Source organism: Amborella trichopoda, chromosome 1 (genome assembly GCF_054954075.1).
Source record: "Amborella trichopoda isolate Santa Cruz 75 chromosome 1, AtrichopodaSantaCruz75HAP2 v2.0, whole genome shotgun sequence".
In the NCBI taxonomy this organism is placed as follows: Eukaryota; Viridiplantae; Streptophyta; class Magnoliopsida; order Amborellales; family Amborellaceae; genus Amborella; species Amborella trichopoda.
In genome coordinates, this window is record NC_142336.1 from 41892782 (window position 1) to 41920111 (window position 27330).

The 27330-nt window shown below is 37.1% G+C and overlaps 1 protein-coding gene across 1 annotated transcript in view; it reads right to left on the reverse strand.

Moving 5' to 3' along the window:
- Positions 1–3220: 3220 nt before the first annotated feature.
- Positions 3221–27330, reverse strand: part of LOC18425629 (uncharacterized) — a 33084-nt gene continuing 8974 nt past the window's right edge. Inside the window, exons 3-4 of the mRNA XM_088865758.1 lie at positions 4387–4506; positions 3221–3873 (exon numbers count right to left, since the gene is read on the reverse strand). Of these exons, the coding sequence (XP_088721884.1) occupies positions 3809–3873; positions 4387–4506 (185 nt within the window). The 3' untranslated portion in view covers positions 3221–3808. The remainder of the gene's footprint in view (positions 3874–4386; positions 4507–27330) is intronic.

Consider the following 27330-nt stretch of genomic DNA (forward strand, 5'->3'; position numbering starts at 1 on the left):
AACCATCCTAAGGCCCATCACCATCACCATTGGCCGACAACCCTCAGCCCATAGGTGTAGCATACGAGCACCCTACCCAAACCGCAAGTCTCCGTTTAGAAGATGATTTTTTTTAAAAACTCTAAGATTTTTTAAATCCGTTTAGAACTTCAAGTTTTTCAAAAGATTTTCAAAAAATCACGTTTTTTTCATGAAACCGATTTAAACCCGTATTTATATTTTTTTTAATTTTTTTTTTTAAAAAACTTCTTTCCTATAACTTTATTCTTCATTAACTTAATAGTAGTGAATTTTTATTTAAAGATAAGCAAATTAATAGTAAGAGTAAATTAAGAATCTTGATTTAAAGTAAAATTCCATAAAATGTTTCACCAATAATTTCTGTTAAAAAAAAGTATACAAAAAATATGTTCCGTAAAAAATAAGATATTAGAACGATCGTACATCTCGAAATAATAGGCAGAGTTAGAAGACTAACCCAATGAAAAATATACATATATATATTTTTCTCTTTAAACTCATTGCATCCTTATATATAGAGCATTTTGTGTGAGATTCAAAATTGCTTCAAATTTTTGTATACTAAAAGATTTAAGCAGCTAGGAATCCAGCGTGAGATTCGAATTTGCTTAAACATTTTGTTGCATTCTTTATATATATAGAAGTTTGATTAATTTTATTTTTTTATTTTATTGGTGTATAGAACATAGCATTTTGGATGGACTGCTATTTTACGTATTTGAGTATGTATTTTGTTTTAGTTAATTACAATCCTTTACTAAGGGTCTTTTTTGTGTTTTTTTTTTCTTCAAACAATAATTTTATATCTTAGTTTACAGTTCATATTATCTACTAATGTAGTTCTTGTGCTAAGTATTATTTGTATTTCATTTTATGCTCGAAATAAATATGTGATATGTTTTATGTTGTGACAACAGAATAAGCACTGTTGTTGGATTTGTTGAAATTTTAGACAATAAATTGTTAAGTATCACTCTAACGACGCTAGAAATTAAGGTTGAATGGCTTTAATGTATCTATACAGTAACTGCAAATCATAATCCTATATTATGTCATCTTTACATATCTAATTTTTTCACTCTGTTTTTTTAGACAAGTCCAAATTATTCACGACTTTATAACTTGCCTCATTTTTTTGCGTTTCATATTTTTTACCCTATTTTTTCCACCGACTTTTTGAAACAAAATCGATTCATTACCGATGTTTTGGCTTTACGAATATATTATTATTCCCCAGACACCTTTGGTTCAACCATCATTAGTGTACCCACCAGTCAGACAACCCTTGGTAGGAAGCAAACCAACCACACAGGCAGTTCTTGTCGACCCAGCTCGGTGAAAAAAATATAGGCAGGAACCTGACAAAGATGGAGGATCCATGGCTTTGAGCCCAAGTCATACACCTAAAGGAAATTCCAAGACCTCCCACTAGAGTTCATCCTTCCCACATTCAAGTTTTTGGGACGGAAAGGGAGACCCTGACTACATGGCACCAGCTATCTTTTGACCGTGACTGCATCGCAAAACTAGCCGAACCACCTCAAGGCTATGTTTGCGCATAATTTAGAAGGGGCTGCCCTCACATGGCACGACAATTTCATGAGGGACAAACATCAAGCCATTTTGTTCATAATCCATCATAACGTGGGCAATCACGACCCATTTCATTGTAGAAAGGGTAGATCTCTAAAAAAAATCATCACATGGGTGTGAGACTTGACTTTTCTAGATATATGTGTCAAATTTAATGATGATCTTTTAAGATCCTACACACATGGGTGTGGGAGAATCTCACAAGGTCATTTCTCTTGTAGGAACTCATTGCAAAAGATCAATGAGTCGCTTACAGACTTTGCCATAAGGTTAAAAAATGCTCTCACTGGCCATTGAGTGTCCACTCCCCAAGCTCGCAAAGGTGGGCCCGATACTTAAAAAAACCCCTCTAAGTACAAGCTCTTTATTAGTCATGGTGGCATGCCTCTCTCAATCAACTCGATGCTAAAAAGAATCGCACTATACGAGAAACAAAGGGGACGTCAGCCCACATAAAACCGGTCCAAGAATCATATATGGACCTCCTAGAGTTGCTTGGGGGTTCGCAGAACCCAATCAACTACCCACCTAAGTGAGACGAACAACTAAAACCCCTAGAACTCGATGACATTGAAGGCATGGACAGGATGGAAGCCCCTCATGAGCAGGACGACTTCATAATTGGAAACATCAGCATCATCAGGCCAGTGAGTGAGCTAATCCAATGAGCCACAACACAACACTTCACGCCTAAGTGCTGCCTGCCATGGATTCCTCATTCAATGACCCATCCAAGACTCGAGAGGGCCACCTTAACACGGAAAAATTCCAAAATTACCACTGGTCAACTCCGGAGCCAAGCGGCACATTGACGCCAACTTAGGGTCAATACCATGGGCGTTGAAAGCCCCATGCCTAAAGCTTTAAACCTAACATCCCAGTCATAGGACATTCATGGGCTTCTGAGGAGGCCCATTAGACTATCTATTGATTAATTGTTGCCTCTAATGCCAGCAGATACCGTTGATGAACAACTTTTGAGTCAAGAAAACATTAAGAAAAAATAATAGGTCAAAAAAATAATAGCTCCATGGTATTCCTAGTTTGACAGTGTGCTAGCAAATATAATGTACGTGGGATATGGAATATAGCACCCATACCCAACATGCACCAGACAGTGGTGATGCAAGATGAGAGCTACTCTCCACTGCCCGTCTTCGGTTTGATGGGGATAGTAGCACATTTCAACCACCTATGAACGCATTAACACATCTGATGTTGGATGAAAGTACCCTGTCCCTTATCAATGAATGAGGTTAGGCTGGTTGAATCCTTAATTGAAGGGCAGGCGCAATCTTTTTTTTTCACTTATTTCCAAATAACTCCGCTCCATCCAAGATACTAAAACCATATAGTTCATTTCTTTATATACCAGCAAGATTGTCCATCTCAAAAAGACACTCTGGTATGGAGAGAGAGAGAGAGAGAATGGAAAAGGCATGCAATTTCCTTCTCAATCCAGCAACAATAACAACATTTCACATCATGAGTTTGATATTTGCGAATTAAAGGTTTTCTCACTCGTTTTGAGAAATTATGAATCTGAGGCTCTCAGCCTTGGAACTAGAAATGCATCGCAAATGAACCGATTAATTCCAGAAAGAGATTGAAGCACAAGCAAAATAATATGGTTATTTGGTAGATGGGTAAACAATGTCTGAATAAGCTTAACTTCGAAAACCACATATTGTGGACTCATAAATGATAAGGAATAGTAAGCATAACAAATTTAAGGGCACTTTCATGCTTACTCTAAACAGCAAGTGGAGCAAGTTAGAAATGGTATGTGATTGGGACATTCTCAAAATGAGAGAGCTCTACTCTAGTCTGGAAAATGATCCTCTCACTCACTCTCAACACAAACACGCTCACACAACAGAGAGAGAGAGAGAGTGAGGGGGAGAGAGAGAGAGAGAGAGAGAGATAGAGAGTGAGGGGGAGAGAGAGAGAGAGAGAGAGAGAGAGGGGCAAAGAAGCAAAAAAAGGACAAAGCAAAATTGAACCACTAGCGTTGCTCCCCAACAGAATGTGGAAGTCGTCTGCGAAGGGGTTCTGTAAGCTGTTTCTCAATGGAAATTCTTGATTTTCAACTGATATATTGCATGAAGACACTACTAATGAAATTTACATGATTTACATTGGCATAATTAAGACTTCTCTGAGGGTACTCATGGCTCTGATCCCATACCTCTAATCAATCATCTCTGATTAAATTGGTTGGCTCGCTCAACACATACTTGGGCAGATCATATTTTGCACCTGTGCCAAAATTTTATTAGCATGCAAAATTTACCCAGAAATAGGCTGAATGAGAAAGAGGAGAGACCGCTAAAAACCAAAGGTTTCAAATGATCAACAAAGCTTTTCCAATGGAGTATCATCTTTCCATATAAGAAAACATAATCTAATCTCAAGAAATCTCTCTCTCTCTCTCTCTCTCTCTCTCTCTCTCATCAGCACTTCGCCAAGATGGGCAATTCATACCATTCGCTGCTCATCTACCAGATGAGAGATGTGGATTTATCACATCCCATACATACACATACATTTCTAGTTCAGATGTTTCATGAGATGATAATGCTTCAGTTATTATTGTGAAAGCTGTGGTGTTTTCCCACGTTCATAACGGTGCCATTCCTATATTGAATTTTAAACAAGGTGTCGAGTCTCCCAATACAAAATAGCAAAAAAACCGAAGGATGAAGACAAGAAAGAGCACATTACTCTCTGAGTGAGAGAGAGAGAGAGAGAGCAAACAGTAAGCATACGTACCCCTTTCATCATAGCATGTGGACATGTCAGCACTTGTAACGATGACACCTGCACTATCTACAATTGCTTGGGCAAGGCTCATATCGGCTTCGGCTGCAGCTCGAAGTGCATCCCAAATCTCTGATATCGAGAGCAAATTGTACAATGAGAGATGCACGACGACTCAAAAGTATGAAAAGTATTATTTATACGTGTGTGATTGTCAAAAGTATGAACATAACAAATTCAACGTAAATCCTATGTATAAAAAAGAAATAATTAAAATATGCTTTATGCTCTAAACAATGGGACATGAGTGTAAAATATCAAATATACAGGACTGTTTTAAAAGGTCAAAATAAAATGGGATTTTTCTGTAAATTTCCGTAAAAAAGAATATATGTAGAAATTATTAACATAATAAACAACCCTTATCTACCAGAAAGCAAAACCAAGGGAAGTAGTGAATAACACAATGCTGTTTTCAAGGATACGATGCCATGCCAACGAAATGCAAGAGATAATCCCAAACAGGCTTCCTCAAGTTTGAGGAAATAAGTGCTTGCTAGTGTAAACCCAACTCTTATATTTTTCTACTTGATTATTTGGGATTCCCCTATCCACCAAGCAAAAAGAAAACACCAAGATAACTTATACAGACAAACTGATGCATCTCTTGGAAAAGTCATATCTGCCATGAGTACCAATAAGAGGTTGATCATATACTAAAAACAATAAAATGCCTCAGCAAACATTCCTACAAAATTATTACTTTCAGAGAAGAAATGCTTCATCTCCTTGAAAATGAAACCTTATGTAATTCAAAATGATAAAGAGCTGTGGGCTTAGACCAACAGCACCATTAAATGCAAAAGAACTATCAGGAGGCTCCATCTTTTAAACTACCCAAATTGCTTTTTATGATACGCAAAAGGAAAGTAAATTTAGCAGACTAGAGCAGTCAATTGGAAATCCAACAGAATTATCAAATTGAAAACCATCTATTGATACTCATCAATACCTTTTTTCTTTTGCATAACTTCTCTCAAAACCACGTCACAAGAGAACCTTTAAGCACTTTGCGTGCCTCAAATTCAAACAACCAACCCACTATCAAACTGATTGTTACAGAACTACCATTACACCTTCAAATTTTAAGGGGCCACATCTACACACTATTGCCATACCATGCGACAAATTGAACTTCACACATTTTCTACTGTCAGATCCCAGAACTGTTTCAACTTTGCCAAAGCTTATCACTACTCCCATCACACTTATTATTTAATGAAAACTACTTGTATATTTTCATCATTCACATGGTGTTCCAGAATGCATTTTGTCCCAAGGCACATAATGATGCAATCTTTCTTTTTTTGGTTCAATCAACATAATAATGCAATCTTCATAAGATTTATTTAGAAATAAAATCTCCAAATAAAAGAAGCATATATACATGTTATGTTTCTTGTGGTTATGGACGAGTTAACTAGGCATCTATAGGATGAGGTATCGTGGTGTATATTGTTCGTGAATGACATAGTTTTGATTGATGAGACCAGAGGCGGCATCAATACAATGTTAGAGCTTTGGAGGGATGCTCTAGAATCTAAGAGTTTTAAAATTAAACGAACTAAGATTGAATATATGGGATGCAAGTTTAGTTATAAAAATAATAGAAATACCTAAGAGAGATTATTTTCAATATCTTCGATCGATAATCCAGGAGAATGACAAGATTGAAGAAGATGTCACGCATAAAATTAGAGCTAGATAGGTGAACTGCAGATATGCATTTGGAGTTGTATTTGATTGTCACATACCAATGAAACTGATGAAGAAGTTTTACAAGATAGCTGTAAGACCAGCCATGCTTTATGGGACTGAATGTTGGGCATTCAAGAAACAACATATCTATAAGGTGAGTGCAACTGAGATGATGATGTTAAGATAGATAAGCAGCAAGACAAGAAAGGATAGAATTTGGAATGAATACATACAAAGGAACTTAGAAGTGGCTCCAATAGGCGATAAGATGAGGGAAAGTAGACTTAGGTGGGTTGGCCATGTGCAGCATAGCCTTAATATAACCCTGGTTAAGTGGGACGATTTGGTTCAAGTGGAAGGCTCTAAAAGGGCAAGGGGAAGGACTGGATATGGATAAAAGTAGTAAGAAGAGATATGGTGACTTATAGTCTGACAGAGGATATAGCCCTCAATAGAACAGAATGGGAGAATATGATTTGTGTAGCGCCCCCAAATAGTTGGGATAAGGCTTTGATGATGATATTATACATGTTATGCTCATAAAGCACATTAAAATGACAACATGACTTTATCAAAAGAACATTTTACATTATGTATTGTGCACAGGTATAGGCACAAGCAATACCTCTCTCGCCTTGGATAATGCATTATGAGCTCTTGCCCAGAGTCAACAACTTAACATTCAAATAATACCATTGTTCAAAAAAGCGGACCGCCCAGCGCCTAGGCGGCCACCTAGGCAGGCTAGAAGGCCTGGGCCCATCGCCCAAGCCTAGGCAGGCAAACTAGGCAGTGGTCCCTAGGCGGCCACCTAGGTGGTATAGAACCTGCCTAGGCGGCCGCCCAGTGCCCAGCCCTGGGCAGCCACCCAGGGCCTACCCCCTGCCCAGCGGCAGAAATGTTTTTTTTTGTTTTTTGTTTTGATTTTTTTTAAAGATATAAAAGGTTAGAAGGAGGGGTTTTAGGTTAATTTGAAACCTAAACCCACAAGAGCCCCTTTTAGAGAGAAAGAAACCTCCAAAAAACTACATTTTATTGGATCGAAGTGTCTCAAAGTTTGGAGTTCGAGCAATCAAAGTACGTGCAAAACTTTATTTTTTAGATTGATTATTTTATTTTGAGATGTCTTCTTCAGGAGTTAGTCGGAGTGGAGATCTGGGTTGGAAATATGGATACAACCCGAATCCAAATGACAAAAATTGCGTTAGATGCAATTTTTGTGAAAAAGATACAAAAGGAGGCATAAACCGGTTTAAGAAACATCTTGCCGGTATTAAGGGGAATGTTGTCCCTTGTAAAAATGTTCCTGAAGCTATCAGAGAGGAGATTAAGCAATATATAAGTTATGCAAAACAAAAACAAGAAAAAAATCCTTCTCATAGATCTATTTCTGCTACTTCTAGAAGAAGTGATCCGGGTTGGAAGTATGGGTACAACCCAAAACCAAATGATAAAAATTGTATAAGATGTAATTTTTATGAAAAAAAAACCAATGGGGGTATTAGCCGATTCAACAAACACCTTGCTGGTGTTAAAGGTAATGTTGCTTCTTGTACAAAAGTTCCTGACGCAGTTCAGGATGAGATTAGACATCTTCTGAATTTAGAAGAACCAAAAAAAGTTGAAAATAAGCCTTACTCTATTGAAGTATCTTCTCCAGGTTGTAGTCAGAGTGGTGATCCGGTTTGGAAGTATGGTTATAACCCGAATCCAAGTGATAAAAATAGTATTAAATGTAATTGTTGTGGAAAGGATACTATTTGGGGCACTTACCTGTTTAAAATTGCTGGTATTAAGGGAGATGTTGCCTCCTGTAAAAATGTTCCTGAGGCTACTAGAGAGGAAAGTATACAATATTTGAGTTCAGAGAAGCAAAAAGAAAAGGATAGAGCAGCCAAGACTCCTAGGGTTTCATCTGAACAGACTGCACATACTAGTAAGAGGAAGGTAGAAGAAAAAGAGGAGGAGGAGGAAGAGGCAGATTCAGAAGAAACAGAGGACGATGAGCGTTATATTGAAGAGGAAGATCACTTTGATGATGGCCTCGACTCTGATGCATATGATGAAGCTTGGCCTATTGATATTCCTTCTAATGATGATGATATTGACGATGACGACTGAAGACTCTTGCCTCTTAGTGCTGAGTGTTGAGTGTTGATTGTTGTGTTGAGTCATGAGTGTTGACTTTTGTTAGACTGTATATTTTCTAACTTTCTGTATATTTCTGTTGTGTTGAATGTTAACTTTTATATCCTACACTTGTATGGTTTTACAGTTTACAGTTTTAACAATATGGATTATCAAAATTCTCTTCTTGATGTCTATCTTCTTTTTTTTTCAACTTGGAATATGGTATTTGGTAATTTGGTATTTTTTTTCAACGGGGCAGCTGCCCAGGTCTTGGTGCCCGGCTAGGTGCTGGGTGGCCTGGATCCCCCAAGCAGCCTAGGACCCGCCTAGCGCTTTTTGATACACTAAATAATACCAAATTTTACTAGAACAGATGGACATGACATTTTTGTCATTGATTTCCATCATAAATAATTAGCAGAATTTATCTCACTAAATTTGAATTCGCAACAAAAGTCCTTTGCATAATGATTAAAGTAATAGCTTTGCTTCTCATAAACGCTGACATAATTTGAAATTAGGACAAAAAGTGTGGTAAAAGCAACGAATTATATGGAGTGGCAAGACAAGAAGGGATAGAATTCGAAATGAATCTATTCGAGAGAATTTAGGTGTGGTACCAATATGCGATAGGATGAGAGAGAATAGACTTAGGTGTGTGTGGCGCCGACCAAGTACAACACCTGTTAGGAGGTGCGTGTTAGTTCATGTGGAAGGACTGAATGGGCAAGGGGGAGACCCAAAAGGATGTGGTTGGAAGTAATCCGAAAAGATATGGGGACTTATGGCCTCTTGAGGGTATTACCTTAATTAGAGCAGAATGGCAGACCAAGATTCGTGTAACCGACCCCAATTAATAGGGAAAAGGCTATGATGATGATGATGGTGATTCTCTTTACTGCTTGTCAGTGAGTCCTAAGATTACTTTGAAATCTACTCATAAGACCGACAACATAACTCAAGTATATCGTATTCGTTCTATCTCAATTTTATCACTACCATTTGACGGACTCATTTTCTTTGTTTAAGCCTTTGCAAATTGGTGTATATTGAGGTGAGAATATTCCATCTTAAATTGCTTTAAAATGCTTTCTAAATACTTACTTCAGATAGACATAAACATCTAACTTCTATCGTTTGTGATTTTCATGCCAAAGACAAAGGATGGTTCTCCCATGTCCATCTCAAAGTGGGTAATAAGCCAAAATTTAGTAGGATTAAACATGCGAATGTCATTTTTCATTTATAAGACATCACCACATACAAAGATAAAAATAATAAAATTAGTCTCATCATTTCTAACACATACACAACATGTAGTTTGCGGGCTACACAATCAATTTCAATAATTGCATTGTGGAAAATTAGTTATACCATTGTTAAACAATTCCTCAAAAAAAAAAAAATAGATACCATTGTCTAGATGAGTTTTTAAACTGTACAATGATTTCTTTAATTTGTAGACTTCATATTCTTGGCCTTTCAATATATATTCCTCTAGTTGTTTCATACATACCATTTAAGAAGGCTGTTTTATCGTCCATTTAAAATAACTCTGTCATAATATGCTACCAATGTTAATATACTCCTAAGAGATGTGAATTTAACTATTGGAGAGTACGTCTACGTGATATACCCTTCTTGTCATTAAATCCTTTAGCTACTAAGCTAACTAATGTTGTACTTATCAATGAAGCCATCTACAATGATCTTTGTCTTTAGGAGCCACCCACAGCCAATGGATATTCTAGCTTTAAGGAACTCAACCAACTCCCAAACATGATTCTTCTTAATAGAGTCAATTTCATCATTCATGGCTTAGATTCACTCAGCTGATTCATGAGAGTTCATGGCTTTACTATAGTTATAGTTCATCTAATAACGAAGGTGGGGTTCCCATTCAATTTGTTATATCATATACACTAGGATCGATGCTATCATTTCCACTAGTTGTAGAGGGAAGCTGCGAAAAAGGATGCCCGAGATCCCTTATTTTTCCTGGCTCCATATAAATCAACAGGTTTACTTAGGACAAGTTCATTATGCATTAATTCTAAGAATCTTCTGAATTATGTATAAAAAAGCACTAAATAATGTCTTCATAGTTGTCTCAATTTTGACGTGGGATATAGTTATGAGCCCCAAAACCCAAAAGATTTAAGATACTTAGGTCAAGCTTCCTGGAAATTGATAACACTTAAGGTGATAGGTTATGGGTTTGGTTGACACAAATAAAAATGCACATTCCAGTCTTGAGATTTTCACCTTGAAAATGAGGGAATGCCATATGCAGCTCATTATGACCTAACCATGTCGACTGAAGTTTCTCTTAGCTACACACAGTGTTTTAAAAAGCGGACCGCCCAACGCCTGGGCAGCCGCCGAGGAGGTCCAGAAGGCCTGGGCGCATTGCTCAAGCCTAGGCGGATATCCCTGGGCGCCTGCCTAGGCGTCTGCTTGAACCCACCTAGAAGGCCACTCAGAACCTACGCCCTGCCCAAGGGCAGAAATGCATTTCCTTGAGTGTATTCTTGGGTTATTTTTTTAATATTAAAGAGGAAAATTTGTGGATTTTAGGTTCATTTGAAACCTAAAACCCATTAAAGGCTATTTTAGATAGAGAAAACCAAAAAAAAAAATCATTTCTACTGGGCCGCCTAGGTTCTGGGCGCCCGCCTAGGTTCTGGGCGCCCACCTAGGCGCTGAGCGGCCTAGACCCCCCCCCCGACCGCCTAGGTGCCGCCTAGCGCTTTTTGAAACAATGGCTACGCAACTTTGTTTCAGTGTATAGGGCATGGGCATGTTGGTTTCAAGAATTATACCATGCTCCACGCAAAATTGGCAAATAAGTCAAAGCAATATTTCAAATAAAAAAAAATAGTCAGAGCAGTATTCACCTCCTCTGTTTTCTCTAAGGATTTTGATGTCTCTACCCAGTTGGCTTTCTAAATTAGTTTGATACACTTTAATGATCTCCAAATGTATCTTATTTTTTTGTTAACAAGTACATATAACCAAACCTAGAGAAGTCATCTATAAAATTGAAATACTTCATGCCTCTATGGGTTCTCACATTTAATGGTCAACATATGTCAAGGAGTTCATCTAATCTCTTTCCTTCAGGAAAAGGCTTCTTAGTTAATTTACCAAAGCTACATGGTTCACAAGTTTGAACACTAATTTATCTTATGCTTAGGAGTAGACCTATTTAACTAATTTTTGCCTTTTATATTTGTTTATGTGGCCTAATCCTGAATGCCACTAGTAAAAATCATGTACATCGATAGTAAAAGAAACATAGTCATACGTAGAATAAGAGGAATTTCCATAAATATCCAAGCAATCTAAATTTTCAACTTTGGTCCCCCATGCCAATGATCAAGGATGTTTACATATAGTAACTCGACCGGACCTAAACTTTATTTCATAACCCTTATCATCCCTAGGAGAAAAAGGAAAATCAAATTATGCCCAATAATGGGCATGTATAGAGTACCAACCAGTAAGGATCAGATCCATTCACCTAGGCATACACAACTTGAAAGTACCAATAATGGTTAACCCACCCTTTTTTTTGTCATGGTCAACAATGACCTAAAACCATGTAAACCAAATCCTTCCTTTTATTTTGATTACTATCACTATTACTATTACTACTATTATTATTCCTATTATTCTCATTTTTCAACTTCAAGCTAATGAGCTTGATGTTCCAAAGTCCCTTATGATAGAAACATGCCCTCTCAGATAAATTTCAAAGAGGCTCCCATTCATTTTTGAAATTCCTTTCTTTTCTCTTGGACCTATTGTTATCATTTTGTCTATTACTATATGGTTTTCTAGGGTTATGGAACTCTGCACAAAGTGGTGTTCATTGGACTTCTTCCCAACTCTTTTTCAGCATCATTGCTATGGTGTATATGAAATTCAACATGGTAATACCTAGTGTAGAATGCTTTAATTTAATATTCTCAGGAACTGTTTTGGGCAATGGACAGTTGCATTCAACCAAGAATTGGATCCTGATAGCAGCAAGGTCCTTTACGAGCACAATCATCTTATTCACATGCTCAATGACCGAGCAGTTTCTTTCATGCTACAAGAACTACTAGTTACATTAACATGATTTGCACGTGCATTAAGCAATAAAGAAAAATACAACATTAATTGCAATTCAAAACAAAAATCTGTAAATAAGTTTAGATAGAGCACAATGATTAATGGAGCTCATGAGATCTCCAATCAATCCTTTAAAGAAACATATTTGATATTGGTTAATTACTAGTATTACATTATTATTAATGAAAATGGGGTTATTATATTATTATAATTATATCAATATTGTATTATTACAAGGACAATAATTATCATCAGCATAAAAAAAAGGAACAATAATTATCACAATATATAACCAATGGATGTGTCTTAAGAGCATTAAACATCAACTAAAAAGAGCTAGATTTCATAAAAAATACAAAAACTAATATATAAATAGGTAGTACATGAAGATTATTAGCTATCATGAAATCTCAAGTCTAGTACTTCAACAAACATATCCTTAAAATAAGGTCGAGAACAGAAATTGATAGAAAGGTCCTTATTAAAGTCAAACAAAATAATTACGCATCCTATCAAAGTAAATGTTTGTTAGAAAAAGACTCACTCTTAACTTTGTTCCACAATACACAAGGAGCAATCAAATCCAACAAATTAGCAGAAAAAAAAAAAAAAAAACTATTTACCTTTAAAGATCAAATTCTAGAATACTAATTTGATCGAGCCGCCCATATTTTAATCACTGGCTTTACATGAAGGCTCCTGCTCATTATGTTTCATCTTGGATTTTTGTGAGAGGGATTGCTTTCTTAATCCTGGATTTTGCTGTGTGCTCCCATTCTTTTGTCATTCCATCCAAATAGAGATGGTAATATCAATTTTCCAACTGGAATTCCACCCATGTAATAACACTCGTTTTAGAATTTGAACCTTGCAGGATAGTAGCATTTCCGGTACTTACACATTAGGATGCTCTATGAAATGAATTCTCTTTCAAGAACTCTTTGCTCATTAAGCCAAGCCAATCATCTTCAATGCAAAGTAATCATAATGACGACTCCACGATCTTTATACATTGAACTAATTCACTTTGTAACACGCCCAAGTACCCATTTCATAACAGTTCATTGGGTGACAGATTTCCAACAAAAAGACACTTCCAAGAGTCACAACTTTACACAAAACATAAGTACTTAACAGAACTGACACTTAAATAGACAGACCATCAGAACTGACACTTAAATAGACAGACCATCAACAGATACAACCATTCACAATAAGTCATATCCATGAAGCGACACAATTCCACATCTCCACACCTTAAAATAAGGGAATCCATTTACCCTACATGGTGCCCTAAACTCATTCTCTTTAAATCTTACCTGCCCTACATTTTCCCTAGGGATACGGTCCCCTTCTATTCTGGTGACACATATGCATCCCTTATCGTTATTTCTTATTCAAGGTATTCGTTATACTTTGTGCAGTGGCATGGTCCTCAAAAATACTAATTACGTCATCCTCTATAAATCTCAACATTCCAGTCCCTAGCTACTTTGTCAACATCTATCCATTTCCAGATCTTCTTCTAGCCCGACCACAAGCATTGGGTTTACAATGGTGCATCTGTTTCAAGTACATAATCTACCCTATCTTAAAAGAGAATGTACCCAATATTTCATTCCCACATTGAAAAGTTTGAAAATTTGAGATTCTTCATTCTGATAGTTCTACCATTACCAACCTAGATGCCATTTCTACTGAGAAGCTAGGTTTGCTAGAATTCTAGAACAACATAAACCAATAAAACCAGATGTAAGCAAGATAAACTAGATTTTTTTTAAAATTGTTTATAAAACTTGGAAAAGATTAATCATGTCGGTACACCCAATGGATTACCAATTCTGTTGGTTGCCTATCTCTGAGAGGGCTGAAGCTTTGGATTGTGTTGGAGAATGGGTAGCTGCAGGTGTCAGATTAGGTCCAAATCCACAACAATCTATTGGGTCCAATAAGAGGTCAGAGCTCGCCAATGGAGATCTCGGTTTGTCAACACCTTGAGAATAGTTATTAGTTGTCGAAGAGTGGAGTTGTCGGTTGTTGATGACAAGCATCAGGCCTTTGAGGGCATAAATGCATCGACTCAAGCGTGGAAAGCCCACCAGAAGGCACCTAGTCCGCAGTGGGATCCAGCAGTAGAGGGACGAAAGCAGGTGAGGCTTACTGTCCACCAATCTTGGTCTTGGGTGGACAACCAGGAGCCTTGATAGACCCAAGCAAGGCTTCTAATGGATTGGGAGAGTAGGGAGAAGGAATACCTTAATCCAATGTGAGTAATGATTGAGAAATAGAAGGGCTTTGCTGCAGGTGCTGCAGCTAATACTGTGACCGTCTTCTAAGTGATAGAACGATTTCTGTTTTTCTATTTTTTTGGAGAGTAGAGGCATCAATTGCTGCTGCAATGGTGCTCTGAGAGAGAAAAAAGGAAAGTGGGGTGGGGGGGAGGATGGTTTGTGTTTGGTTTCCCCCCAACTTTAGAGAGAGGATAATGGATGAGAGAGAAATTGAGAGAGAGAGGAGTTGCACCCAAATTTAGAGGAAGAGGATAATGATTGAGAGAGAGAGATGCACAGATAGTTGTCTGCTTCAGAAAAGATCAGGAAGAGAGAGAGATAGAGGTGCACCCAAAGTTTCTTTGTTTCCTTTCGAGGGAAGCAAAAGATGAAGGAAAAGGCGGATGGTGACTTTCATTAGTTTTGGGCTTCTTTCATGTACAGAGAGTAGGCGCACCAATTTTAAAGAGTTACCCAGAAAACCCATAAACATAAACACAAACTAGAAAGTAAACGCTAGATCTAGATTCCTTATCTTTTACTTCCTTTAGAAAGTACACCAGAAAGGGAAACCTGATCGAACTGTGATGGGTTATTTGAAATAAGAAGTGATGGAAACAAAGAACTGGAGATCAGTTTATATGGAGAAAAGAAAGACAAAGGAAAGAAACCAGATTGGGATAGTATTGTTAAATATAATCAAGATAGTGTGTTTTATATATCTCAAAATAGCAGAGATAAGCTTAGGACTCTGTGACAGTTGATTGCACAAGATCGGAATTGTTGGAAAAAAATGGAGTGGCTGAGACACCACAGCATCAAACCCAAGAAGAAAAGGGAAATCTTGATTCTAAGATTGCTGAAAAACAATGGACATCCTAGGGATTCAAGCCCTCCTAATAGCATGTTAAGTTTGAGGAAGAAGCATATCACCCGAAACTAATTGGAAACCAAAACGATTTAGGATTCGAAAGTGCATAATTGCCGTCGGTTGGAAGATTCATGTTTTTGGGATCGAAGTCTGTACAAAAGGAATTGTGGGGGACGAGATTCTTATTTTTAAGAATTGAGATCCTTCCAAAATGAATCAAGATCCCAACATAGATGGAATCGAGATTCCAACCTAGTTGGATCAACCAATATGGAATCGAGATTCCTTCATTTATGGAATCGAGATTCTGACATCTTTGAAATCGATAGGGAATTGAGAGAGAAACAATACGTCTCAATGTCATTCATTGACCGACATGCCACACATGCACGTTTACATTATTTCTAACATCCTGGAGTTGCAATCTCCCCATTGGATTAATACAATGCATACTTAAAGAACTAAGTAGAGAACATGGACCATCACTTGGTTTCTATTGGCAATTTCATGCCAAAAAAGATGACTACACCTTGTAGCTTGAGATTGATTATCTAGCTCGAGTAGTTTGATGCCTTGAAAATTTCTAAACATCACTTCTTAGGAAAACAAAAAAGCAAAAATAAAAAAAGTGGGGGAGGGTAAAATTCTGGTAAATGTAGAAACTAGTTCGAGATTCGCCAATCACGGAATCGAGAATCAATAAATATTGGAAACAAGATTAGATAATGAAATTCCTAAAATAAGGAATCGAGCTTCTAGATTTCACGGAAATGGGTTCTGTAAAGATTCCTAGTCAAGATTACCAAATTGGGATTCCGAATTGGAATCACAAGCTTTGGTGAGAGATTCAGGTAACCATGGGAAGAAGAGAGGAAAAGAACATTCAAGCACAACAATTGGGCAAAAACATGGATGTATATCTTGTTGTCTATATCTAGGGTGATGTGTCCTCTATATACATGTATATTCATGTGGGGGTCACAATACAGGTAAGCATGCAAGAAGGTTAACTATTAAGGAATCAAAATATTGTAGCATATATACGAAGGATCTTAGTCAATTTCGGTACAAATTAAATTCTCTAATATTTTGAGGATTCTCTTTAGTTGACTTTGGTACAGATTCGGTTCCAAGAATGTGAAGATGCTTGACCACTGTACTCTCATCATCACATGCTCTGTTATAGGAGGTGTCCTCGACTGAAGCATGGGCTATGAAGTTTTCTTAATAGCAATTTGGGGCCATAGTATTCACTGCAGTCACAGTAGATGGCTTAGAAAGCAGATGGTACATCCTAGGAGAACTTTTGTAAGGTGAGCTCAATAATAAGAGGATTAAACACAGGGAATTGATTCGTACGTGGAGCAGCATAAATGAAATTCTTGTTACACTAATTTTTCCCAAGGCCCCTTTCAAAAGATGATTCACTCGAGTCACACTATAGGAGTTTGAGAGCTAGATGGTACTTCCAAGGAGAATTTTTACATGGAGAACTCGATAATAAGAGGATTACATATGTTTGGGGAATTGATTCTGTAGTGGAGCAGAATCTGATAAATAAGATTCTTGATCTCAGCAATTCAGACATGATAGTGTTTAGTCACTTGGCAAGGGGAGTCTATTGATAAGTGAATTCTTTTGCCAGTAAGAGTTAATCTCTTTACTTGTCCACCCCATTGTTTATCTAGAGTTTATTCTATCTCAAGTGCAATTTGACAAACACACCTTCGATTCTTGATGATATCACTAATAAAAGGGATATAACCACCACCAATATTTTCACATTATCAAGGAGTGTGATGCTCATCGGTTCGTTTTCCAAGTTGCACGAAGAGTTGACTAAATGGAATTGGATGAAGCTAGCAACTGTAATCATCCATTTCTTGCAGATGAGAGGCCCTCCCATTCTGTAAACCCTATTAATAGATGCACCATTAGACAACATGAGCACAAATATTACCCTATCTCCAGTTTTCCCCTATGATGCATGAAACATAGTAATCCAATCCAAACGGTATCAACCTTCATCGGTTGAGACATCCCAACATTAGTAACATTCCTATGCTTTTAATAAAGAGTGCAAGTCTATCACGTTTCCAATGGATGTTGGCTACATAATCATTGCTTGTATTGACGCTTCTTAAAATTCTCAACTGCACATAAGCATTCATCATTGGTGCTTGCACATCCTTAAAAGTGACATGCTCTCCCTTTTTCAGCATTTTTCAGTTATCATTATCTCAACAGTAATAAAAAGTACCACACAAAGTGCAGCACCTGCCTATGACTATTTCCTGCTGTCTCAATTTTTACCTTTTGTGTTTCTAATGTTTGCTTGTACATTTGTTAGTTTATTTGATAAAGTACACCATCGATATATCGTGTTTTCATACCCGCCAACAACTATAATATGTTTTCATACCTGCATTACGTACACACTTCAAATTGTCCAAGTTTCACATGTCGACACATTTCGCATTTGCCAACACGATTTATCACTCACAGACACACTGGGAACACTTGACAGCTGTATTGGGTGTCTGTCACTAAAATTTAAAGACTGCAATCACAGTGTATCCTACTTTATGGAGGTAAAAAGTGACCCAACAAATGTTGAACTCATGACTCTTGTTTTAAATCAACATGCTCCAACACCGAAGGTTCCAAGCCTTATAGAATAATTTATTTAAACTAATTAAATTAAAAATAAAAAACAAGCATAGTAATTTATTTGATGAAATGTGACTAAATTTCTTCATACATAAGCATCTGAGGATCTAGTTTTGCTCAGTATGGGTGGGCCATTTCATTTGCAAAATCCATCTCACCCAATGGCCTTTTCTCCCATTATTGCAATGACCTGCTTCCTTTCTCACTCCATAAATCAGCGAATAAATCCCGCAAGAAATCCAATGAGCTTACGCTATAGTACAAGCCCACAAGCTTATATCATCTTTTTCCTATGAGTATGTGTGTGTGCACGGCACAAATATTTATTCCCGTGTCTCGATATTCGTAACTACATATGACACTTGGACATGCGTTGGATTTACGTGCATGTCTCCTAGTCTAGGTAGTATAGGTTGATGCCCATGTGGTGTCTGCACAACACTATGGCCTATTGCATTTTTTAGATTCAATGGCATTATTTTTGCGCATTAATTATACTTTTGAACATTAGATGGCACCAAAAATATCTCAAACAAGTGGTCTTGAGTAAGTCGATGCTAATTTTATTCATATGTATTTCCATTCAGTGTAATATTAAAACGCAAACTATCTAAAAAAGGTGGGATTGTGATGATGATCAAAGCACAACGAGTAGCCATGAGTATCCTTTTTGGGAGCAACAGATTCCTCCTAATCCTCGCTCATATTTGGAGGCTCAAAACACTAGGAGGGCTTCCAAGAAGAACATGAAGAGCAAGAAATTTGAATAGGTTTTTGTAGTTTTGTGGCTATTTCAGACTTTTTTTTTATTCATTTCATTGCTGGACCAATTAGGAACATTTTAGACATTGTAATTAAAGTTAGGGAGTTAATTTCAAATTATACTTAGGTTAGGACCTTTTGGTCAAAATTTTCATTGTATGGACAAATATTGTCCAACACATTAAATAGACAATATTTAAGGGGGGCTTGGATGGCTGGAGGGAGATAATGCACTTATTTTTAAGAGAAAAACATACTTCTATTGAAGAAGAAAGAAAAGAAGCCTAAGGCTTGAGCTTGAGCCCTAGGTGGGAAGAAAACCTTTGGGTTTTCTTCAAACTTGCATGCATTTGGCTTAGATTTTTTGTTGGTTTCTTGCTAATTTTTACTATTTTCAGAAGTTCCTGCTTCAGATTGCATCCCATGCTCTACTGCAATTATCCCTGATCAAGCCATAATCCAAAACATACACATTAGCCCCACTTGTGGACATACTAACATGACATCTTTATAAAGCTACCAATTTCAAGACTTGTTGTAACTAGGTCCACATGTCCTTAACAATGTCCTCTAGTACTCCATGAACAACTGAAGCCCACTAAGCATCGTGCTTTCTCCATCTCCTTAGAATCCATGAATCACACATAATTCATTTATTAGTAACCAATCACTTTTGTTGCACCTAGGCTCCCAACGGAGCTACCATAAAAATTTAAGTCTCAAATATCCCATCCTAGATGAACGATACACTCTCCCTTCCTTAACTCTATGAAACATCACTAGCCATGATAGACGCCAAGACTCCTACAACCTTGAAAAATTCATAGGTAGGATACATCTCGAGAACCCAATCCACTTCAAGAAGGGTTTGTTAACCTAGAAAGCAATAAGGCCCACACAATATGTTGTAGAAATGAGCATCAGTTGGTGCGGGACATTGGTATAGCACATCCAATTCCCAAGTCTGATTCATGAAATTTGGTAAAAAAAAATAAAATTCCAAGAATTCTCCTCACTAGCAAAGGACCCTAGAGAGATTCCACGAATTTCTTGATCACAGCCGAAAGAAAAGCCCTTCCTCCACCTCCCTAGAACTTGTAACTATTTTTCTGATTGCAGCATTTGCTAACTTGGGCGAGTTGATTTGACCTCGCCTGAGTCACTCAACTTGGCAGCCTGCGGAGTACTAGAGTGAGTATTGTAGATACTTGCCCAAGTACGTCAAAACTTAGGGTGACTCACCCAAGTCTTAAACTACAGATGAATCAATATAGTACTAATCCGAATATTGCACATGATAATAATTTAAAAGGAGGAAAAAATCCACCCCCTTTTTTCCCCTTTTTTATGTTAGAGAACCCTTAAAAACATCATCATCATCCGAGCCTTACCCCAACTATTTGGGGTTGGCTACATGAATATTGTTCCGCCATTCTACTCTATCAAGGGCCATACCCTCAGTCAGAGCATAAGTCACTTATGTTTTGTTACTACTTCTATCCATGTCCTTTGGGCCTTCCCCTTGCCCTTTTAAAACCTTCCACTTAAACCAAATCACTCCTCCTAGTAGGTTTCATGCTAGATGACATTGCACATGACCAGACCACCTAAGTCTACTTTCCATCATTTGCGAATGTATTATTTCTGATTTCGATCCTTTCTTGTCTTTCCACAAATCCATCTCAACATCTTCACGTCAGATATACTCATTCTATGGATATGTTGTTTCTTGACCGTCTAACATTCTGTCCCATAAAGCATGGACGTCTTACAACCGTCCTATAGAACATCTCGTTTAGTTTCATTAGTATATGACGATCACATAGACTCCAGAAGCACATCTCCACTTCGTCCACCCACTCTAATTATATGAGTAACATCTTCCTCAATCTCTCATTTCTCATGGATTATCGTCCCAAGATATTGAGAATCATCTCCTTTAAGTACTTCCTTGGCTACCTATCCTAACTAATTCAACATTTATGGTCCTATAAATACTAAACTTGCATTCCATATTATTTTGTCTCAGTCCTGCTCATTTTAAGACCTTTAAATTCTAAAGTAGCCCTTGGAAGTTCTAACTTTGCATTTATGTTATCTCCAGTCTCATCAATCAAAACTATGTTACTCGCAAGCAACATATAGGACCTCATCCTGAATATGCCAAGTTAACTCATCCATAACTAATGCAAAGAGATATGGGCTCAACACTAACCCTGATGTAGGCCTACTGTAACTGAAAATGCACTTGTCTCTCCACTAGTTATCCTAACATTAGTTAGCACTCCCTCGTACAAATCCCTAACTATGTTAATATATCCTCTTAGGACTCATTTCTTTTCCATCACCCACCAAATTGTTTCTCTAGGTACCCTATTGTATGTTTTCTGTAAATTAGATTGTGAAATTTGGATTTAGTATTCATCTAAATTCGTCAATAGCTAGCATCAATTTGCACCAAGTGCAAAGATTGGGAATTGCCCTCAGAATTTTAGGCCAATTTCATTTTTTTTCAATTTAAATGAATATGTTCAATCAATTTAATTTAATTTTTTGCTACTATCTCTTAATCTAGTAATCTTTTAGTTTTTTTTTGCATTTTGGCTGTATTTTATTAATAAATAAGTAAGATGCCAATTTTTATAACTTTTCATGTACATAGAGAAACCTCTCATAAGTATACAAACATAATATTTTATCTATTTATAATATTGTTTAAAAACTATTTTTTTTGTATGGTTTCTTTATGCATCTAGTGTGTTTTGATTGAAATATTTTAAATATTTGATGCATATAAAAATGTTATAGATCGATTAACTTAATGTTGCTAATAATTTGCTTTTTAGTTTCCTAACAGTAATTAGATTTTTTTTATATATTTTTTGTGCATCTAACGTCGCTCATCATCATCATCAGACCTTTTTCCCAACTATTTAGGATCGGCTACACGAATCCTGATCCGTCATCCTGCTCTATCAAAGAGAATACCCTCAATGAGGCCATAAGTCGCAACACCTTCTCTCATTTCTTCCAATCATGTCCTTTTAGGACTACCCCTTGCTTTTAGAACCTTCTACCTGAACCAACGCCTACCTCGTAACAGGTGTTGTCCTGGGTCTACGTTGCACATGCCCAGCCAACCTAAGTCTAATTTCTTTGATCTTATTACCTATTGGAGCAACACCTAAGCTTTCCTAAATGTATTCATTTCGAATTCTACCCCTTCTTTACTTGTCACTCATCCATCTCAACATCCTCATCTCAACTCCACTCATCTTATTGGTATGTTATTTATTGACCGCCCAACATTCTGCCTCATAAAGCAATGCTGGTCTCATAGTTGTCCTATAGAACTTCCTCGTTAGCTTCATTGGTATGTGGCAATCACATAGAACGCCGGTTGTACATTTCCACTTCGCTGCCCAGCTCTAATTCTATGTACCACATCTTCCTTGATTTCTTCATTTTCCTGGATTATCGACTCAAGATATCAAAATTGTGCTCTTTTTGGTATTTCTTGGTAGTCAATCTTAACTACTTCCTCATCTCTACTCCTCTCATTTCTTAACTTGCATTCCATATACTTTGTCTTAATCCAACTAATTTTCAAACCTTTAAATTCTAGAGCTTCCCTCCAAAGTTCTAACATTGTGTTGACACCGTTTTGGGTCTCATCAATCAAAACTAGGTCACCTGCGAACAACGTACACCACAGTACCTCTTCTTGTAGGTGCCGAATTAAGTCGTCCATAACTAAGACAAAGAGGTATGGGCTCAATGTTGACCCCTGATATAGACCTATTGTCGCAGAAAACTCACTCATCTCTTCACTAGTTATTCTCATACTAGTTACTGCTCCCTCATACATATCTCTCACCAAGTCGATATAATATCTAGAGCCTCTTTTCTTTTCCAACACCCACCAAATTAAATCTCAAGGTACTCTATCATAGGCTTTCTCTAGATCAATAAAGACCATGTGGAGGTATTTTTCTTTCACTCTAAACTTCTCAATCAGATGTCTAAGTAGGAAAATAGCCTCAATTGTTGACCTCCCAGGCATAAAACCAAATTGGTATTCGGATACACTTGTTTCATGCCTTAGTCATTACTCAATCACTCTCTTCCATAACTTCATAGTGTGGCTCATAATAAGTTTGATCCCTTGAAAGTTCGCACAATTATTTGTCTCCTTTGTTCTTATAAGTAGGTGCTACAGTACTTTTCCTTTATTTGTTTGGTATTTCCTTTGTTCTCAACACCTTGTTGAACAGCTCGGTTAGCCAGTCAATGCTGATCTCCTACATGCAATTCCAAAACTCTATCAGGATATCATTTGGTCCTAAAACCTTTCTCATCTTCATCCTCTTCAAAGCTTCTTTCACTTCCAATATACTAATCCTACAAATGTATTTATGACCTCGGCCTTCATTTATGCCAACAATTCCTTATACTTCCTCATACCGTTGTATTCCCATAAGCCTAGGTCATACAGACATATGCACACTTCCCAGTCTCTACGGTGCGTGATGCGCGTTGAGCTAGAACAACATTGATAGGAGGGGTGATTTGGTTCCTAAACAGTCTAATCTTTCAAATACGTATGTTCGCCATTTAATAATTTTTGAAAATAAACTCTCCAACTTTCATTGACCTCTTCATCTTTCACTAAGACCATTTTATTCTCACTCTTAAATGTATTTAATATAGTCTAGATCCCTACACTTTTTCTCTTTCATTTTTTGCTAATTTGATAACATCTTATTCACCTTTTCTTGTTTCCAATTTACTATATATTATCATATGCCTTAAGTTTAGCCTTACTTCCTATTTGTTTAGTATTTTTCTTAGCATTTTTATATTCGTCTTAGTTTTAATCATTTTTATTACATTGCCAAGTTTAATAACATGATTGTTTTTCACCAATGGTATTCTGAACCTCATCAATCCACTACCAAGTTTTCTTATCGGAATTTCTTTTCCCTCTAATTTCTCCTAAAATTTATTTTCCCACTTACTTAATATTGTCGGCCATCGCATTCCACATAGCATTGACCTCATGTTCAGTGTTGCTCAATTGCTTTCAAAGTAGTATACTATCCCAAGAAATTGAGGAATAGATTTTGCTTCATGTTTTGATTTATAAAAAGATATTTTATTACATGTATTAAAACAATGTTGCTAATGGGATTTCTTTTTCTTAATGTTGCTAATATGATATGTTTTGAATGTTGCCTCTAACATAATTTTATAGACATATTTTGATGTATATAAAATTTAATATGTATATAAAATTTAACTTTTTTTCATATTTAGATCTATGTAAAAATATCTTGGTTGCGTGTTCATAACAGCATGCATGCTTTTGTAGGTTTAGGAGATCTCGAGGGAGGATCCACCATGGCAGCATAAGGTGAAGCTACTAGAGAAGGGTAGGGGGTGGGTGAGGTGTGCACAGTGTCAAAAGGAGATGAGGAGCATTGTCAATCACCTAAAATATCACCTCGCAAAAACTAAGGGTGATGTTTAACTATAAACTGAGGTGCATGTGCAAGTTAAGGGGCATATGCAAAAAGTTATCAAGATGGCAAAAGGAAATAAGGTGCAAAGACAGAGGGTACTAACGGAGATAGTGTACTATGTACCATCATAAGAGGAAGAGAAGAAATTTTGAGACCCAAATGGAGTGTGCAACAAGGTCTAGTGTAGCAGATATGAAAGCTAGGCAGCTCCATATGGAGGTCATGTATGCTAACACTGGCGAGAGCTTCCAGTAGTCTACCTCCCAAACCAGTAGTACCTCAGTGTGTCCTCCAAGACTCCTTAGGTTTCACACCAAACTAAAAACCTCTACTACTTCCTAGTCTTCCCAAGCCCAACTTTCTACTATTAAGCCCACCTAAGGTCGAAATGACACCTTAATATTCCTCAATATGAGCAAAAACCTTATGCTCATAGGGAAAGTAAAGCAAGGATAAGATAAACCAGGTGGTTGTGAAGTAGTTACATGATGCTTCCATCCCATTGAATCGATGATATCCACTATAGCCCAAGCAGGGCAGGGATTTAAAGGCTTAAGTACTAAAGAGCATGCAGGTCTTTGCTTGGATGAGAAGGTAGCTGCATTCCATGACAAATACAAACAAATGTCACATAGAACTGAGGTTGCAATTATATCTTATGGTTGAAAGGATGGTGCAGGGAGGCATATCATGAATCTCTAGGTTTATTGTCCAAGAGGGATAGTCTTCCACTCTAGTGTAGATCCCCCACATAAAACGAGGATTGGAAAGCTTTTGTTTAGATGGCTTGATAAAGTAACAGAGATTTTTTCTTCACCATATATACCTAATATGTCAGAAGCCAGTAGTCAATTTACATTCTAGTCCAGTTGTCGGGAGTGCCACTGAGTTGGGAGGTCTAGAAAACTAAGGTCAATATTCTCTCATAAGGAAAAATTCACAGTTACTAGGATCTCCCAAGAAGGTGGTCGGTTCAGCTCCACGAATTCCATCCTGTCCTCCAGGACAAAGGATCTCGATTCCAGACATTTTTTAAATTTAGGGATCTCGATCGGGCAAAATTGGGCACCTAGATCCTTGGAATAATGGGATCCAGATCCCTTTCATCCAATGGGTCCATGGGTAAGTAGAATCGATCCTCCACCAACATGGAATTCGAGTTTCTTTTACATTGGTAACAAAGTTCACCAAAACATTACGAGTCCCATGCATTAACCACCTCGCTTTCCCCACCGATCCTCTTTCTAACTCCCTAGCCCATAATCTCTCCCTCTCTCTCTCTGCATATTTCTCTAAAAATTCTGGAATCTGAACTGGCTTTCAGTATAGAGATCAATCAGTTGAGAAACAGTCCCAGTGCCCACAACAAAGGTTGAAGCTTGAAGTTTGAACTTTAAACTTGTAAGTCATGAAAATAAACACCATAACATACAAGCTGCTGATATATTACGTTATGGAACCTGTAGATGTAGGACAGGTGCAAAGCTAAAGCTTCACCATGTCCTACCCTAAATCCTTTTCATTCACTTAGAAGATCTATATGCTTTACACAATTGATCTTTGTCTCTAATGCCCTATTGTTGACCATATCCACCATAAGAGATCTTTGCAGGTTGAACCTTTCTTTCCCTCTGGACCGCTTTTCTTCCTCTGAATCTAGAGAGTGTTTGACCAGTTGCATGCCCAACCACACGTACAAGGACACTGTATTTTCATCAAACACAGGGGACTAAAATTTGAATCCTCATTTTGGGTTTTCAGTTTGAATTCTCACCTATGAAACACACTCCAATAACAAAAAATTAAAAAATATTTTAAAAGCAGGATTCTTTGTATTTAATGATATTTGGTTTATGAGTTCAGAAAAAACATTAATTATATCATTCAATGGACTTTGTTTCCAAGCAAGAATACCTTAGTTAAGTTCTCTTGAGGAGTATATCGGTTCTAAGCTGGACGACCTCAGTTCCATATCGATCGTTATCATTCGATACTAGACAAATTGGATCACGCTCATTCATATTGGGATCACAATCCCTTTAACTCAGTGTACGGATCTCAATCTTTATCCCATAGGTCTCCGTGCATCTCTCGATCCCATGGTCCCAATCCCAGTCCGAGATCTGACCTCGCTCCCAATCCTGCTAACTACAAAAATACATAAGTCTCTCACTTTGTTCTTATGAATTTTCACTCCCCACACTCATCTGTCTTTTCAACTCCAAAAGATTTGCTACTAAGCAAGATATCAATGATTACAATTATGCTTCATAGAAGGCCATGAAGAACAAGAAGCATTTTAAACCCACCAGCTTTAGCGTGCGCACAACAAAAAAAGGCACTTCCACAATAAAGACAAAGGTTATATAGTTAATTATGAAACTGCAAATTAAAAAGAAAATTTGTTTTTTACATGAAGGGGAACAAGTTCATATAGAACAAACATGTTTATTTGCAGTTGTTTCGTAAAAGTATGTACTAAGAAAATTTTGAAGAGAAATAAGGCTCAGAACGCATAGACCAAGATTGAACAAAACCCAATGAAAAAATCACTCAAGATTGCAAAATAATCGAGAGCTTTTCAATTAAATATGGGTTTGTGAAGAGTTTCAAGCACTCCTAAGGAACTTGTTTCATTTACACCAACCTTTAAATACAAAGAAAGGATCACCTTTGATCCATGATTACAAGGACATTTAAAGAACTCAAGTCTGGTTCCACAAACTCTACAGAAAATTTTAAAAAAAACCTCCTAGGCTTTCACTTCAAGATTTTTCCCCTCTTGCAATTCATCTAGCCTCCTTCTGCAAGTTTGCCATGGAGGCGAACTTCAAATTTCTGTGGCTCTGGAATA